Here is a 19,303-nt window from a genome sequence, read left to right as displayed (position 1 = left end):
AATAAGTATATGAATTGGAAGGGATACAGGCCAAGTGGTGGCAAATGGAACCAGATTAGGATATCTGGTTAGCATAGACAAGTTGGACTGAAGGGTCTGTTTCTATACTATACATATTTGACTGAATGACCTTCTCACAACTCTAAAGGCAGGGAGATCTAAATCATTTATTTGTATTTTTAAACATTCAATCTTCAAATATGGATGCTACTGCTAAAATAAAAAGTTAGCCTAATGGCGATAATGTGACACATTTAGTTCACTAAAGAGGCTAACCTACATGGAGATGTGGTTGATTTTTAACTGCTTACAGCAGTAAATAAATAGAGATCTAGGTAATAATATCCAGATCAAATCAGGAAACTGGAATCTAGATAATCCGGTTTAAGGGATTATCAAATTACATTCATTTCTCCAGTATTATCTTAATACTAATTTGTCTGGTTGTGTTTCAATGTATTTTTCTTAAAACATGAAAGCTGCATATTGGTCAATAGCGAAACAGCGAAAAAAAAACACCTCAAACCATTAATGTTACGACACTACCACTAGGCAGGTGTATAACATGCATCCATGCCAGACTTTTAATCATGTACAAAGTAAAAAAACTCTAAAGTCATATTGTCGGTGAACAAAAAACTTTGCTTCAAGAAAAGTGTATGTTTCCATGACAAGAAAAATCAAAACACTTCAACAGCTTTTGTTCATTTACACTCGAGTGCCATGTTAAATCTTGAATTTTCAACATTGTTGTGTGTGAATCACAAATGACTCTTAATACTCATCTTGTTGAGGCATCGGGTCACACCTGCCTGCTGGAGAGCTGCTGAAAGATTACAATACTCCTTCCAGAGAGTGCATTGAACCACATGCGAATCGGGCAGTGGGGAAGCCACTGGCATTGCTTTGCTGGAATCAAGACCTTAGGCAAACATTCTGTGTAGTGATAGTCAATCAGGTTGGTTATAAAAAAGTAAAAGGTTATCATGGGTAGGAGGGAATGTGGTAGAAACAGATCAGCCATGATCTTAATTGAATGGTGGAGCAGGTGCACAGGATAGAGTGCCCTATTGCTGCTCCTAATTTGTACAGGTAGTTCTTCTATAATGCGATGGTTGCATTCTTGCACAATCCTGTGTTATAGCAAAATCCCACTTTAGAAACAGCACCTATTGTTGGCATACAGCCAACACAAGTTTTAAAAGTTTCTAAAGCATGAACTATGTCCTCAAATCAATCGCATAAGGAAAGGTGACTTAGGGATAGTCAACATGGCTTTATGCGTGGGAAATAATGTCTCACAAACTTGATTGAGACTTGAAGAAATAAGAAGATTGAGGGCCGAGCAGTAGATGTGATCTATATGGCTTCAGTAAGGCATTCGACAAGGTTCCCCATGAAAGACCGGTTAGCAAGGTTAGATCTCACGGAATACAGAGAGAACTAGCCATTTGGATACAGAACTGGCTCAAAGGTAGAAGACAGAGGATAGTGGTGGAGGGTTGTTTATCAGACTGGAGGATGAAGTGTACATGGAGTGCCACAAGGATCAGTGCTAGGTCCTCTACTTTTTGCCATTTATATAAATAATCTGGATGCGAGCATAAGAAGTATGGTTAGTAAGTTTGCAGAGAACACCAAAATTGGAGGTGTGGTGGACAGCAAAGAAGGTTAACTCAGATTACAACAGGATCTTGATCAGATGAGCCAATGAGACATGGCTGAGAAGTGGCAGATGGAGTTTAATTCAGATAAATGAGAGGTGCTGCATTTTGGGAAAGCAAATCTTAGCAGGACTTATACACTTAATGGTAAGGTCCAAGGGAGTTTTGCTGAACAAAGAGACCTTGGAGTGTAGGTTCATAGCTCCTTGAAAGTGGAGTCGCAGGTAGATGGCATAGTGAAGGAGGTGTTTGGTATGCTTTCATTTATTGGTCAGAGTATTGATTACAGGAGTTGGGAGGTCATGTTGCGGTTGTACAGGATATTGGTTGGGCCACCATTGGAATATTACGTGCAATTCTGGTCGTCTTCCTATCGGAAAGATGTTGTGAAACTTGAAAGGGTTCAGAACAGATTTACAAGGATGTTGCCAGGGTTGGAGGATTTGAGCTATAGGGAGAGGCTGAACAGGCTGGGTTGTTTTTTCTGGAGAGTCGGAGGCTGAGGGGTGACCTTATAGAGGTTTACAAAATGATGAGGGGCATGGATTGGATAAACAGACAAAGTCTTTAGTTCTGGACTCTCCAACCCCAGAGAAGAGGACATAAGTCTCTTTTATATCTTTTCCCTCTCACCCTAAACCTAAGGGGCAACCTTTTTCACACAGAGGGTGGTATGTGTATGGAATGAGCTGCCAGAGGAAGTGGTGGAGGCTGGTACAATTTCAACATTTAAAAGGCATTTGGATGGGTATAGGACTAGGAAGGGTTTGGTGGGATATGGGCCGGGTGCTGGCAGGTAGGACTAGATTGGGTTGGGGTATCTGGTTGGCATGTACGGGTTGGACTGAAGGGTCTGTTTCCATGCTGTACATCTGACTCTTCATGAAACACACAGTATAGCAGAATGAATTGTATGTACAACAAAGCTAAGCAATGTGGGAAGATGACGGCACAGTAGATGAACAGTGGCCCAGAACTTACCTTTCCACTTCAGCCTGAGTTAAGTGTTTTTAAGTACACCACCCCACTTTCAACCCCACCACCTCCCAGAGCAAAAGATTATTTTTTGTTTTACTTCCAATTGACTTACAGAAACCACACCATGCGCTCTGGCTGGAATCAGATAAGGCTTTACAAATGAGAGGGACCGTAGTGTTGAAGAGGAGAGCATGAAACGGACTGGTAAGCTAGAGGAGATACTTGTTAGGAAGGAAGAGGTGTTGGGCATTTTGAAAAACTTGAGAATAGACATGTCCCCTGGGCCTGACAGGATATATCCTAGGATTATGTGGGAAGCAAGAGAGGAAATTGCAGAGCTGTTGGCAATGATCTTTTCGTCTTCACTGTCAACGGGGGTGGTACGAGGGGACTGGAGAGTGGCGAATCTTGTGCCCCTGTTCAAAAAAGGGAATAGGGATAACCCTGGGAATTACAGGCCAGTTAGTCTTACTTCGGTGGTAGGCAAAGTAATGGAAAGGGTACTGAGGGATAGGATTTATGAGTATCTGGAAAGACACTGCTTGATTAGGGACAGCCAGCATGGATTTGAAGGGTAGGTCTTGCCTTACAAGTCTTATTGAATTCTTTGAGGAGGTGACCAAGCATGTGGATGAGGGTAGAGCAGTGGATGTAGTGTACATGGATTTTAATAAGGCATTTGATAAGGTTCCCCATGGTAGGCTTACGTGGAAAGTCAGGAGGCATGGGATAGTGGGAAGTTTGGCCAATTGGATAGAGAACTGGCTAACCGGTCGAAGTCAGAGAGTGGTGGTAGATGGTAAATATTCAGCCTGGAGCCCAGTTACAAGTGGAGTTCCACAGGGATCAGTTCTCGGTCCTCTGCTGTTTTTATTAATGACTTGGAAGAGGGAGTCGAAGGATGGGTCAGTAAATTTGCAGACAATATGAAGATTGGTGGAGTTGTGGATAGTGAGGAGGGCTGTTGTCAGCTGCAAAGGGACTTAGATATGTTGCTGGGCTGAGGAGTGGCAGATGGAATTCAACCCTGTCAAGTGTGAGGTTGTCCATTTTGGAATGACAAATAAGAATGTGGAATACAGGGTTAACGGTAGGGTTCTTAGTATGGTGGAGCAGCAGAGGGATCTTGGGGTCTATGTTCATAGCTCTTTGAAAGTTGCCACTCAGGTGGGTAGAGCTTGTAAGAAGGCCTATGGTGTATTAGTGTTCATTAGCAGAGTGATTGAATTCAAGAGTCGTGAGGTGATGTTGCAGCTGTGTAGGACCTTGGTAAGGCTACATTTGGAGTACTGTGTGCAGTTCTGGTCGCCTCACTTTAGGAAAGATGTGGTGCAGAGGAGATTTACCAAGCTGTTGCCTGGAATGGAGAATAGGTCGTACAAGGATAGGTTGAGTGTGCTAGGCCTCTTCTCATTGGAACGGCGAAGGATGAGGGTGATTTGATAGAGGTTTATAAGATGATCAGGGGAATAGATAGAATAGACAGTCAGACTTTTTCCCCCGGGTACAAAATGTTACAAGGGGACATAAATTTAAGGGTGAAGGGTAGAAGGTATAGGGGGGATGGAATGCGCTGCCTGTGGTAGTGGCAGAGTCTGAATCATTGGTGACCTTTAAGCGGCAATTGAATAACTAAATGGATAGGTGCTTAAGCTAGGACAAATGTTCGGCACAACATCGTGGGCCGAAGGGCCTGTTCTGTGCTGTATTGTTCTATGTTCTATGTTAAGGCTGTAAAAACCCAAAGATAAAGTGAAATATTGCAGTGTATTTTTGATTACTGCAGTAAAAGCTGCTAACTGGTATTGCTCCAGAGGATGCAGTCAGTCAATCTAAAGGTGAAATCTAATTTAAAAGGGAACAAAAAACTATTGTTCCTTCAAGGTCATGGAATCATGTAATTATACCACATAGGAGGCAGCTATTTAGGTGCATTGTGTCAATGCTGGCTCTTTCATACAGTATTCCAATTAGTTCAGTGCCACTGCTCCCTCCCCGAAGCCCTGCCAACTGTTGTTTTTGTAAGTATCCACACTACTTGAAACAGTGGATTTCATTTCATAACCTTTTATGAAAAAAATTTCTCAACTCTCACCCTGTAGTTGCCAATTGTCACAATTCTGTTTTCTCTATTTACAACCTCTTGTTAGTGAGAATAATGGGCATTTTTGATTAATATGTGGAAGAAACCCTTTGAAAAACAGAGCCCTGAAGTTGAAGTAGTGCAAACCCAAAGCACCTTCAAATGAGTCAAGTGCTGGTCAGTCCTTCAAATTCTAATTGCCTTTTCAACCATCAATTGTGTAATGATGAACTTAACAACTCAAAACAGACCAGATTTATAAATGCAAATAAAATTCAGTACTTCTAGGATAATATATTCCATAATTTTCTTCCAACTTATTTCACATAGAAAACACTAGATTTTAAAAATATATACAGGGAGAGAGCTAGGACTGCAGCTGTTAGAGATCAGTTGAGTGTGTGATGCTGGAAAAGTACAGCAGGTCAGGCAGCATCTGAGGAGAATGGACGTTTATGCCTGACATTTATGCTGCCTGACCTGCTGTGCTTCTGGAGTACCACCCTTCAGTTTTAAAAATATACAGTACATAATTTCTATCCAATTGATGGTAGTTTAGTGAGTTATAGTGAGGTAATGAGGGAACTTCGAAACTGACTCAGCAGGAATAAAAATTGTCTAATCCCTCAAATTTAAATCTCAGATTTGAGTAGGGATAATTAGATGGAGGCACACAATAAAATTTTGCAAAGCGGATTAAATTATTCTTACCGACTTTAACATAAATATTTCCATTTGAAGTTAAATGAATGGTGCACATCAGCCTGCACGGAAACTGCAAAAATGGAAATCCATTAATATTACACTACATAGTTGCAGTATTAGGGGATAGAACATAGAACATTACAGCACAGGAACAGGCCTTTTGCCCCAGAAGCTCTGTACCAACCATGATGTCATTTTCAATTATTCCAAATGCCTGCATGTGGTCTGTATCCCAACATTTCCCTGCTTGTTTATATTTCTGTCTAAGCATCCCTTAAAATAATGCTATCTTCTCTGCTTCTACCACTGCCCCTGACAAAGCATTCCAAGTACCCACTATCTGTTTAAAAAGAACACTTTCCTTCACACATCTCCTTTAAACCCATACCTCCTAGTATTTGCCACTTCTATCCTGGCAAAAAGACTGATTATCCATTTATCTCTTTCTATCAGGTCATCCCTCAGCTTCCTCTGCTGTAGTGAAAACAACTCATGTTTGCCCAAACTCTCCTTGTAGCCAATGCAGCCCAATTCAGGCAACGTCCTGATAAATAATAGCAAGCTTTGAGAAGATTTGTAGCTCAGGTTGAGGTCTGGATGTAAGTTAGCTCTCTGAGCTGGAAGGTTTGTTTTCAGACAGGGACATGCACGAGGTTTCCAAGAAGCATGGTAATCCAATCGGAATCTATCAACAGCAGCTAATGAGCTTAAAAGACACTATACAAACAATAAGCAAAACGAGCATAGTTTACAAAATACCTTGCAAGAACTGTAACAAACAGGCAGAAAACTAGCCACCAGGATACATTATCAACAAGCCACAAAAAGACATGACCCATTATCACTGGTATCCTTACATACAGATGAGGAAGAACATTAATTTGACTGGGACAACACATCTATTCTAGGACAAGCCAAACAAAGACGCGCACGAGAATTCCTAGAGTTCCAGTTGGAATGCTTCTATCACCAAACAGCTATTTGGACCCCATCTACCACCCTCTGAGAATAATAACAGGAAGTGACATCAACCCAATGAAACCTAAACACAAACAGAAAGCAGGACATAATGCCCACCATTTCACTGGAGGCTCACTGATGAGGTCACTTAGTATGGTGACGAAACATCTGAAAATGAACCGTCCAGCTCAGCGGGCAAACTTACAGCCAGATAGACCTCTTTGCACCTTCTTCAAAGCCTCCATATCATTCCGACCTCGTAGTGACTAGAACTGCACATAATACTTAGCCACTCAATAGCCTGACTGTTGAAGGTAACCATGTCATACACTTTCTTCATCACTTCATCTACTTTCGTTATCACTTTTAGGGAGCTATGGATTCCTCGGTAGAACGATACGGTTAAGTATCCAGCCATTTACTGTGTGCTTACATCTTACTTTTGATCTCCCAAAATGCATCACCTCACTTGTCCAGATTAAATTCCACCTGCCATTTCTCTGCCCAACTTTCTAACTGGTCTGTATCCTTTGATAATCTTCCTCAATTCCACCAATTTTTGTGTCAGCCTGCAAACCTATTAATCAGACCGCTTACCTTTTCATTTATACATATTGCAAAGAGGTACCAGCACTGATCCTTGCAGAACACCATTGATCATAATCCTCCAAATCAAAAAAAAACACCCTTCCACAACTATCTTCTAAGACTAATCCAATTTTGTATCCAAAGTGCCAACTCACCATGGATGACATATGACTTAATGTTCTGGACCAGCCTACCATTGAGGCACCTTGTCAAATGCTAGTCAATACCCACTGCCCTACCTTTAATCAATTATCTTTGTTACTTCCTCAGAAAACTAAGTATTTTAGACAAGACCTTCCCCTGCATAAAGCCATACTAAGTTTATTCTTCTCTAAATGTGATTAAATCCTGTCCCTAAGAGTTTTCTCCCATAATTTCCCTATCACTGATGTATGGCTCACCAGTTTATAATTTCCTGGATTATCCCTGCTGCCCTTTCTAAATGAACAACATTGGCTATTCTCAGTAGTCTGGGATGTCACCTGCAGCTGAAGTGGATACAGAACTTTATGTCAAGCTCCAGCAATCTGCTCCCTTGCCTTGCTCCGTCTCCTCTTAAGTCCCCAGGTTTCTAATCACCTTAAGTGTTTCTCAAAACACCCATAACCACCTCCTTAATATTGATTTGTCTTAGAATATCAACATACCACTCCCTATTCTTATCATGCATGTCATTCTCCTTTATAAATACCAATGCAAAATACTCATTAAGGATGACAGTCAGGACAGTAATGCCACTGAACGTCAATGGATGACAGACTTTTAATGGAGATGGTCAATACCTGGCTATTTAGTAGCAAGTAACATTCACAACACATCAATCTCATGTCTTAATATTGTGCACATCTTGTACATGAATGCAAAGTACTTCAGTTTGAGGAGTAGTGAATGGTATTAATCATGTTGCAAACATGCCTACATTTAACTATGGAGGGAAAATCGTTGATAAAACAGTTGAAGATGATTGGGCCGAGGAGACTGTCCTGAGCCTGAAATGATTGATCTCCAATATTGACAACTATCTTCCTTTTTTGCTAGGCTTTATTTCAGCTAGAGTTTTCCCTGTATTCTCAACAAGTCCAATTCTGATGACTCCTTGATGCCATCTTTCATCACATGGTGCATTGATAGATTAAATGCATATGACACATTAAAAATATAAGCTTCATAAAGAATCTTGCAAAAATTTACACACTCACCAGCCTTTAGCTCAGCTGCTCTTGTTCATGAACCTTGACCAGGAAGCAGTAAAACATAGTTGAAGATTTTGAGGTCACTGAAGTTGGAATGCGGGTTGTTTCACATTGGCAAGGTGTTGGGGTTGAGCTCAGACAGGCCAATAGCACAACAGAGACGTTGCAACCAAGTTTCCTCGTCAGAGCTGAGGTTCAAGACAGCCACAGATGGGAACCCATGATCTAAAGACAGAGACTGAATGACAAGTAAATCAAGCACAAGACCAGACATCTCTAGGCCCCATGTGTGTTCTTTTTAGTCACTATAAAGCAAAAGCCAAGCCTCACTATTTTATTTGCTTTGAAAGTGTGCTGTTACTGTGAATTACTGTAGTTCATGATAACTGACTGGCACCCACTGACTCAAACATAACCAGAAAACAAAAAACAAAATCAATGCATCAGCTATATTGATATGGCATCTCAGCAATGGGCATCATAAATAGGAGTGGAAAAGCTCAATTCACCTCTAGGTAAAGTATGTATGTTGCACTACTTTGAGTCTGAATTGGATCACAGAGTTTCCAAACTCTGGTGATAAAGATTTCTAATAGGAAAAGTTGAAGCAAAACCATTAAGTGACGTGAAATAGGATGTTGGTAGACAGGATGCATGTGCTGACACATACACCTTTCAAAAACAAACCCACAAATTGCATCTTTTATAGTTGTTTTCTAATGCTAATGCACAATTTAAACAATTTCTAAATTCATGCTAATTTTATAACATGCTTAAAAATAGGATTTTCAATCTTCCTACGAACTCTTATAAAGGGTAAGCTACTGAGTAACAACATGGCAAAAATCAGCTATAGAAATAGCAGCATGGTTAGAATCCATAGAAGCATGTTATTTAGTCCCAACGTGGCTATTCTATTTCTCTGGAGGAATGATTCACTTAATGTCACTCCCTTTGTCTTCATCCCACAACAACTGTGAATCTTCCTTTTCAGATAATAATTTAGTATCTTCTAGGATGTCTCGATTGAATCTGCCTTCTGTTCAGGTTGTTTATTATCTTGGAATTTGACTTAAGTTATTTGCTGTGTCAAAGCTATTGAAAATGTCCTGAGTATGTTTACTAGGGACACAGATGAAACAAGATGACATTTTGCCTCATCTAAGGAATGATGCGTATTTTCAAGTGTCAATATGACATGCAATAAGGTATTTGAAATATCAAAGCAGTCTCAAAACAGTTTGTTGTTAGAATAGACTTTAGTGTTTTAGACACATTCCCTTATCTAAATTCATTTTAATTTGAAATTATAACAAATTTAGTAACCATAAAACACAGATAATTGCTTGGTGGTACAGAACTTAAACATTGCTAAAAGGAGACAAGAAATTGAAGCTTGTGTCAGAAATTTATCACGTTCATTGGAAGTGGAAGACAAGAAAAGAAAACAAACTTGGGGGAAAAAAATTCGCCATTTTATTCTGAATGAGAAAAGGATTAGGCCATCCTTGGCATGGAGTTGCAGGGAGATCATCAATAGTGGATATACTTTTCTGAGGCTTCCACGGGCTAGTTAGACTGGAAGCCAATGCAGGCAAAAAGGAATTTGTACATATTTGCACTCTTTCATAAAGGGATTGTGGGGGGCAGCCAATCTCTCTTTCACCTCAGTGCTAGTACTCACACCAATCGGAATCTACATGTTGAGTCTGAGAATTAAGATTTACAGTTAACTGTTCTTGCTGCATCTCTATGCCAATTATAGCCTAAATCAATCAGCATTCTCTTCTCATGCTCTATATAATACTGTCCCTTTTCTCCCCAAGTCTGTTTCTTGCATCCTTGTTCTGATCAGTATAAAATAAAAATGTTTCAACTTCCTGTCTCCTTTTAGCAATGTTTAAGTAAAGGTGTTCATTCTGTTAAGAGATCAATTGTACATAAAATTACCACATCACTTATGTTCCTATTTGGCACATTGATGGCCGACGCTACAACAATTTTTCATCTTTTTTTTTAGCAAACTCACTTCAAAACTAGCACAATCAAACAGAGTACCTTAAATAATAAAACTGTCTCATTCTAACCTTCAATCACAATACATTTGCACTTCAGTTAACTGAGACAGCTACAGTTTTGTGTAAGCCATAGGTCACGTTACAACAGAAACTGTGGGGAAATATAAAATTCTAAAAATTCTAGCTGCTTATCAGAGAACAAGGCTTATTCTTAAAACATTATACACAGCATATTGCTGATACACAAGTAAATTCACAAAAAAGTATTGGTCAGTAGTTAGTAAATGAAAATACATCCAACTCAGTGTGGTAAGCTTAAACAAGAAATCACAATATACATAGCCAGTTATACATCAATTGCAATTCCATGAGACATGGACATTGTTTCTCTAGTACCAGTCACATACATAAGAACAGAGCAAAGGTGAGGGAACGAGGCTGTAATTGCTATGTAAGTCCAATATGGCACAGGGGCTGTATTTCCAAAGGGACAAAACCAAAGGCCATGTCGGACACCATCACGGACATGATGAGAAACCCAAGAAATGGTCACCATCCAAGGCAGAAAACACCAAGAATCCTTAAGTCTAAATAACCACATAGCAAGTTTCAGTGAAAAAGCCACTACGACTATCACTGTAGAACAGTGCAGTGCAGGCCTTTGTGGAAGATGCAACGCAGCCTAAAAAGAGAGAAATGTAGTTACTGACAGTATTCTATGTCCAAATAGTGGCATGAAAATGTCATGATCTTTTAAAGATAAATCAATTGTTTTTAAGCAGCTCACTAGGTCTCAATGGAAATTTTTTAAAAATACAATATTTCATATTATTCATAAATCCACATGTTGAAGAACTGTTTAGATAAGACTCAAAAACACGGATTTAAATTTTGATTAGTCACACTACATACAATGCACAACTCAAATTAAGTGTAACAAATCATTTTTGGAAAGTGGGCCTGCTGGCAAGGCTGGTAAATATTGTTCATCCCTAGTTGGCAACTTGATAAAACTAAAGAGGCTTACTACACCGCTTCAGAAATCAGTTTAAATTAAAGCAGGTTGGTGTAGGACTGAAGTCACACCTCAGCCACATTGGGTGAGGATGGCAAGTTTTCTTTCCCAAAAATTGACCAGTTGTTGTGTGATCAACCAACAGGATCATGATCACTGGAAGACAGGATAAGCAGAACAAATACCAAAATTTGCACACAATTAGCTTTCCCCACATCCCATGTTCTTAAAAACCTTGAACCAGCTAACATTTACTGTTCATCTGTAATTATCCCGAAGTTAGTTTAAGAGTTAATCACTTTGCTGTGGACCTGAAGTCACATGTACATCGTCTTCCCTATAGTGGAACAGATCAGTTTTTAAAAAACAGTGATGAGAGTCACCATTATGCTAGCCTTTTATTTCAGATGTTATTGGAATTTAAATTTCACCATCTACCATGATGGGATTCAAACCCATGCCCCCAAAACATTAGCCTGCAGTTCTGGATTAGTATTCCAGTGACATTGTCACGGTGCTACTGCCTCCCCTTATAAATCTTTTGATTTACAAGCAGGAAGAGGCAATGCTGGATTTCTACCCCTCTCATCTCGACTTTCTATTGTGACTTTCTCATTTCAGATATACAGAAAGTGTAACATAGCCAGACAGTGTCCAAATCCAAAAGCTATCCAGAATCTCAACATCAAACAAGATAAATCAGAATGTTTGATGAGCACCCTCGCTGCCTCCTGAAAGACACACCTTCAACCACTGAAACAGTGGTAGCTGTGCATACCATCCGGAAGATGCACTGCAGCAACTCGCCAAAGCTTCTTCGAAAACGTCCACCAAATCCCCAACCTGTACTACCTAGGAGGGAAGATGTAATGGTAGCAGCACTACCTGCAAGTTACCCTCAAAACCAAAATCCACCCTGTTTCAGAACTATGTTGCTGTGCCTTCACGATCATTAGAAAAAATCCTAAAGCACCCTTTCTAACAGCATGACGGGCATACCTTAAGGACAGATTGCAGTGGTTCACCACCAGATTCTCAAATTAGAGATGGGCAACAAATCCTGACCTTGACAGGGTATTCATATCCCAGGAACAAATAAAAACTACTCTGAAGATCTGGTCTATAATGTTCAGCTACCCATTTGCTTAATTCGCTGGGTGACTGAAAAGGCCACTTATGTTAAAAATAAGCTCTGTTTCTGAAGCATTTCTTAATTAGCATTCTTTCACCAACAAGTAGAAGGAAAAAGCTCAAAGGCCTAAAAGTTTATGACTTTGCTTTTCAGTTTATAGATTAGAGGAATGTTCATAGATGACATTATGATAGGGTCTCTGTTATTTTGACTAGTTATAAAGCTAAGTGAATGTCATCATAAATTAAAAATCTTTGCACAACTTTTCCCCAATGTAAAAGTGATGCACTGTTGAATAAAGTACACTTTTGAAATGTAGAAGAAACAAGAGCCAGATGTGTATATTCTTACCTTGAGAGACATGGATCCAGCTGCAAGAAAGTGATCAACATCAATCACGGAAGATAGAAATCCAGCAAGAAGTACTTCATAAAAATCGCTCTTCTTTCTCAATCCAATCACAATGGCCCAAGACCACAGTCCAATAACACCATGTACTGCATTGTCTGAAAGAGCCCTAAGCCAGTAATTGTTCTGTATTAAAGAAAGTTGTAAGCACTGATCCGATATGAAGCAGAAAATTCCTAAGCCTACGCTCGAGATAACCGATGCTGTACTGAATGTTTTAAGTAGAGCTCGTGCATTTTCTGTCTCCGTTGCCATTGTAATTGTGGACTGTTTTGACGTGAACATTGTACAACGCAAGTATCATCCATGGTATGTTACATCAGCATTCCTCATTCTGGAGTAAGAACAGAACAATGTTGTTATAGAACATATTTTGTTACTGTTAGTTTCGAAGTTACAACAGAAGGAGAAGTAGCTTCATGGTATTGGTTGCAAGGTTTGGAAACGTTGGGATTGTGCACAAACCTGGCAGGATCATTTCTGCAAATGTAGAACAATTCAAAGAAAAGAAATTATTTGAATAAATATTTAATCAATCTATCCAGAATTCATACATAGAAATGTTTACCTCCTGATTTGCGCAGATTGAGTAAGTACTTCCCATTATCTAGATCCCAGTGACTATATTCTGGAAAGAAATCAAGATCAATGATAATACTTACTAATGATTGGTTACTTATAAGACTAAACAGGATGACTAATTGGTTCAAGGATCCAGTTATGGGTGGTTAGAGGCTGTCAAAGAATCAGTCGAGGAGAGAGTAACAGGTCCTGTGGGAAGATGGGGTGACACCTCTACTTGCAATTGGCTGCATGGATGGTCAGTGATTTTATTGGTTGCATTTCACATCTAAAGCAGTAACCTGACTTTAATGAAGTTTTTCCAAACAAAGAGCTTCAAATTCAGTGCAAAAAAGTAGTAACGTGAAGCATTCTGAAGAATTCCGTTCATCCCATCAACATCTCTACACAAGGAAAAACCTACAGTTGATATTCAGAAAAACATCACCTTTTACACCAGCCCGAGTCAGGCACCTAAACTTGCGCAATGATCCAAAATTACCTTTGGCTCATTCAGGAATTGAAGAAAGCAATAATTAAAACTGATAGACTAGTGTGACTAAAAACAAATACCACACACACAATAACCTTATTGGAATCCTGTTAAGGACACTGTATCGTTACAGCAAGCCATTCCTACTTATATATTCCACAAAGCCTTACAACATTTGATTTGCATTCCTAATTACTTACTGTACCTGCATGCTAATTTTTTAAAAAGTTTCATTCAGGAGCACACCTGGCTATCCTTGTTCTAGTAGCATTTTGCCATGTGTTACCAGTGAAATGATACTTTGCTTTTCTATTTTTCCTAAAGTGCACAACCTCAGATTTTCCCACATCATATTCCATCTGCCAACTATGTACCTACCCAATCATTAAACCCATCTACATAGCTTTGTTGGCTCAGAACTTACTTTCCAACCACCACCAAGTTTGCCTCCAATATCATCGGTTACCTCATCCCAGTCATTACATAGAATATAAGTGGTCGATGCTCCAGTAATAATCCATGTGGCTTTCCATTAATTGCCAACCTGAAATTGACCCATGTATCTGACATTCCAATCAATCAATTTCAACAAACTTATAAGGCACCTTATCAAATGCCTTTGAAAATCTAAATTGCCCCAAAAGTTCAATTCAATGTTTTTGTTATTCACTCATGGGATATTTGCATTGTGGGTTGGGCCAGCATTTATTGCCAATTCCAAAGGTGCTTTTGAGGTGGTTGTTGTGAGCTGCTTTCTCATTCTGCTGCAGTCCATTTGATGAAAGCACAAGTATTACGCTGTTAGGGTGGGAATTCCAGGATTTTTACACAGGTCTGACTTTAAAGAGTCGCTGGGTATCATGATAGAGCGATCAAATGTTTGCAAAGACTGTCCCAATCAAGTGGGATGCTTTGTTGAGAATCATGTCAAACATCTTGATTGCTGGTGCAGCTGCATTCATCCAAGCATGTGAAGAAACGCTCACCGCATTCCTGACTTACATCTTGTAGATCATGGACGGGTTTTGGGGAGTCTTTAGCCCATTAGTTTTCTCAGTACCTTTTCTGTAGTGATAGCAATTATTAAAGTTTTTATTCCTTTTGTCCCTTGATTTTTAGCTATTCTTCAATTTGCTTATTACACTTACACACACACACACACAGACAATAGGTGCAGGAGTAGGCCATTCTGCCCTTCGAGCCTGCACCACCATTCATTACGATCATGGCTGATCATCCTCAATCAGTATCCTGTTCCTGCCTTATCTCCATAACCCTTGATTCAACTATCCTTGAGCGCTCTATCCAACTCTTTCTTAAACAAATCCAGAGACTGGACCTCCACTGCCTTCTGGGGCAGAGCATTCCACATACCCACCACTCTCCGGGTGAAGACATTTCTCCTCATCTCTATCCTAAATGGCCTACCCTGTATTTTTAAGCTGTGTCCTCTGGTTTGGCACTCACATCAACGGAAACATGTTTCCTGCCCCTCCAGAGTGTCCAATCCTTTAATAATCTTATACGTCTCAATCAGATCCCCTCTCAGTCTTCTAAACTCAAGGGTATACAAGCCCAGTCGCTCCAGTCTTTCAACATAAGATAGTCCCACCATTCCAGGAATTGACCTCGTGAACCTACGCTGCACTCCCCCAATAGCCAGAATGTCTTTCCTCAAATCTGGAGACCAGAACTGCACACAATATTCCAGGTGCGGTCTCACCAGGGCCCTGTACAGCTGCAGAAGAACCTCTTTGCTTCTATACTCAATCCCTATTGTTGTGAAGGCCAGCAGGCTATTAGCTTTCTTCACTACCTGCATGCTTACCTTCATTGACTGGTGTACAAGAACACCCAGATCTTTGTACTGCCCCTTTACCTAAATTGACTCCATTTAGGTAGAAATCTGCCTTCCTGTTCTTGCCACCAAAGTGGATAACCATACATTTATCCACATTAAAACTGCATCTGCCATGCATCTGTCCACTCACCTAACCTGTCCAGGTCACCCTGTAATCTCCCAACATCCTCCTCACATTTCACTCTGCCACCCAGCTTTGTATAATCAGCAAATTTGCTAATGTTACTATTAATACCATCTTCTATATCATTAATATATATTGTAAAAGGCTGCGGTCCCAGCACTGATCCCTGCGGTACCCCACTGGTCACCGCCTGCCATTCCGAAAGGGAGCCAACCAATTTTCAATCCAAGTCAGTACTTTTCCCCCAATGCCATGTGCCCTAATTTTGCTCACTAACCTCCTATGTGGGACTTTATCAAAGGCTTTCTGAAAGTTCAGGTACACTACATCCACTGGATCTCCCTTGTCCATCTTCAGAGTTACATCCATTTACCCTTCGACCAATTTCATCATCTGCAGTGATTGATAGGGTTCCGATGGATACATAGGTGATTGCTAGAAGACCAATAAGCCAGAAGGTGCTGCTGTAAGTAAAGGACTGTTCCACAGATCCCACCAAGACAGACAGCAAATTTGAATTCAATACCATTCTGCAGTAAAAAGATAGTCCAATGATAATGATGTAACCATTAGTAAACTAGATGGATTTTTTACAATAATGTACTTTGGGAAAGTCACTACATGTGGCTTCAGACCAAAGAAATGTTATTAACTCTTAATAAATGCCCAGCAACAGCTATATCCCATGAATTGGTTTTTAAAAAACTATAGTACAATATCCTTTTTGCAGCAATTTCTGGACACAAATTAGCCTTATAGCAGTGTATCAGTTGGAATACTATGAAACATCACAGCTGACAAAATTGTTTATCCTTTGAAACAAAGATGATCAGAGTGCATATGTAATAATTTCTTATGGGAAACAGAAGATACACATCCAAATGCAGCAAGACCTGGCAATATCCAGATTTGGGCTGACAAGTGGCAAGTTACATTTACAGCACACAAATGTCAGGTTATGACTAATTCCAACAAGACAGAATCTAATTGCGGAAGCAGGCCTTTGGGCTCCTCGAGTCCACACTGACCCTCTGAAGAGCATCCATCCAGACACATCCACTTAACCAATCCCTGTAAACTCTGCATCTCCCACAGCTAATCCATCTAACCTACACATCTTTGGACTGTGGGAGGTAACCAGAACACAGAAGGAAATCCACACAGACATGGGGAGAGCGTGAAACTCCACACAAACACTTGCCACCAATCCACCTAATCTGCACATCTTTGGACTGTGGAAGGAAACAGAGAGCACCAGAGGAAACTTATGCAGACATGGGAAGAACAGTAAATTCCAGTCACCCAAGCATGGAAACAAAACTGGGAACCTGGTGCTGTGAGGTGATAGAAAATAGGTGGAGTAGGCCATTGGCCCTTTGAGCCTGCACCACATTCAATGTGATCATGCAATCGCCATATCCCACTCCCACTTTTTCTCCATACACCTTGATCCCTTTTAGCCACAAGGGCCACATCCAGCTCCCTCTTGAATATATCTAATGAATTGGTCCCACCTGCTTCCTGGGAGACAAAAATTCCACAGATTCACAACTGAGTAAAGAAATTCTTCATCTCAGTTTGGAATGGCTTATCCCTTATTCTTAGATTGTGAGCTCTAGTTCTGAACTTTCCAACATCAGGAACATTTTTCACACATCTAGCATGTTCAGTTTTATCAGAATTTTATATGTTTCTATCAGACTTCACCTCATTCTTCTGAAGTCCAGTGAGTACAAGCCCAGTCAATTCAGTCTTTCCCCATATGTCAGTTCTGCCATTTCAGGCATCAGTCTGCTGAAGCTTCGCTAGACTTCCCCAATAGTAAGAACATTCGTCCTCAGACTCAGAGACCAAAACTGCACACAATATTCAAGGTGCAGCCTCATCAAGGCCCTGCATAACTGCAGCAAGACATCCTTACCATGGTACTAAATCCTCTTGCTAAATCCACACCCTTCACCAACAATGTTCGGTAGCCATACTATGTATGAGATACAGTGTAGAAATTCGCAAATGCTCCATGGAAAGCATCTTCCAAACCTACCACCCACGGGGCAGCAGATACACCACTATTTGGAAGTTCAGCTTTCAGGCTGCTCACGGAGAAATATCGCCATTCCTTTGGTGGTGCTGGGTCAGAATTTTGGAACTGCCTCCAAACAGCTTCGTGCAGCTATTTACAGTACACCACACCGACTGCAGCAGTTCCAGGAGGCAGCCCACCACCACCACCTGCTGAAGGGGAAAGCTATGGATGGGTTACAGCCGTCGACGCCCATCTCCCACGAATGAATAGAGAGAGAAGAAAAATTATAAACGGCCCTTGTGCAAAAACCGTCCACCCCACCCCCTCCCCTCCCCTCCCTTCCCCTGATTTCATCATCATTGCATTAGAAATACACATTTCCATGGGGAATATGTGGATAATGACAGGATGGTACCAGATGCACACCCACTCCCACCATCTGCTGTGTGCCATTGACTGACTCTCTCAGACAGTGACTCTCATCACCATGACACCCCAGCAGCACTCACATCTCTCCATCCACCGGGGAACCCGCTCTGGAACTGACGGCTAAGCGACCACTCATGGCGGGCTTCCAGGGCCTTTCCCCAGGTCCCTGCTGAGCGTGAGAGGAATCCACCAGCCTCTCTGCCCCGTCACCCGTGCAGCGTACCGGCCCTATACCGCGGCTCCGCGATGCCCACCACCAGCCCTCTGCCCCGGCTCCAACCGGCTCTATCCGCTTCGCCCCGCCCGCCCCCGCGGTGATTGGACGACGCTCCGCCCATCCCTGCCACCCGATTGGTCAGTACTACTACCCGATTGGTCAGTACTACTACCTATCACACCCAACGTGCGTAGGCCATATTCGCCGCTGATTGGCTGGAACCACCCTCGTCCTCTATGTGATTGACGTTACATGGAACCAATCAGCAGATGGGGAAGCCGGGCTACGGGTGGAACGTGTCCGTCAATCATCCATAGAACCCGCTTAATTAATATCGGAGCATTCAGATTGTTACATTTCCACAAAAGGTAGACAAACAGCATAGTAATTGCATTGCTAAGGCATTGTCACTCCCAGCGTCCAGGGAACTCATGTCGCTATCTCTCAACGTGGAGACTTGGAGATGCCCGAGTTAGACTGGAAGACAAAGTTAAAAATCACACAACGCCAGGTTATAATCCTACAGGTTTATTTGGAAGCATTAGCTTTCAGAGCGCTGCTCCTTCATCAGATGACTGTGGAGGTTAAGATCATGCTAACAGAACTTATAGCCAAAGGAGTCCAGTGTCATGAAGATATGAAACAGTAAACAGTCTTAGATTAAACATTTCATTTTTTTATAAAGGGATATGCTGGCTTCTGTTCTGTACAAAAGCTTTACAATCATCACCTCCCACAGCGAGGACTAAAGTTAGATGTTGGGTCTTCTTAAGTCCTAGCAAATGGACCCTACCTGCTCTCTGACACCTTGTTTAGGTTATGTCAGGGCCACTTAAACAAGATATTGA

General features: G+C 41.0%; 1 protein-coding gene across 1 annotated transcript; it reads right to left on the bottom strand.

The window, feature by feature from the left end:
• Positions 1–9,447: 9,447 nt before the first annotated feature.
• tmem267 (transmembrane protein 267) lies at positions 9,448–18,510 on the bottom strand. Its single transcript, XM_060854829.1, has 3 exons — positions 18,319–18,510; positions 12,688–13,078; positions 9,448–10,871 (listed from the first exon to the last, which is right to left on the bottom strand). Exons 2-3 carry the CDS (start codon positions 13,027–13,029, stop codon positions 10,536–10,538), a joined length of 678 nt encoding a protein of 225 aa, XP_060710812.1. The 5' UTR covers positions 13,030–13,078; positions 18,319–18,510; the 3' UTR covers positions 9,448–10,535.
• Between the last annotated feature and the right edge of the window lie 793 nt (positions 18,511–19,303).

The sequence above is a fragment of the Hemiscyllium ocellatum genome, chromosome 1 (genome assembly GCF_020745735.1).
Source record: "Hemiscyllium ocellatum isolate sHemOce1 chromosome 1, sHemOce1.pat.X.cur, whole genome shotgun sequence".
Lineage (NCBI taxonomy): Eukaryota > Metazoa > Chordata > Chondrichthyes > Orectolobiformes > Hemiscylliidae > Hemiscyllium > Hemiscyllium ocellatum.
The sequence above is the reverse complement of the archived record's forward strand: the minus strand, read 5'-3'. Positions and strand labels throughout refer to the sequence as shown.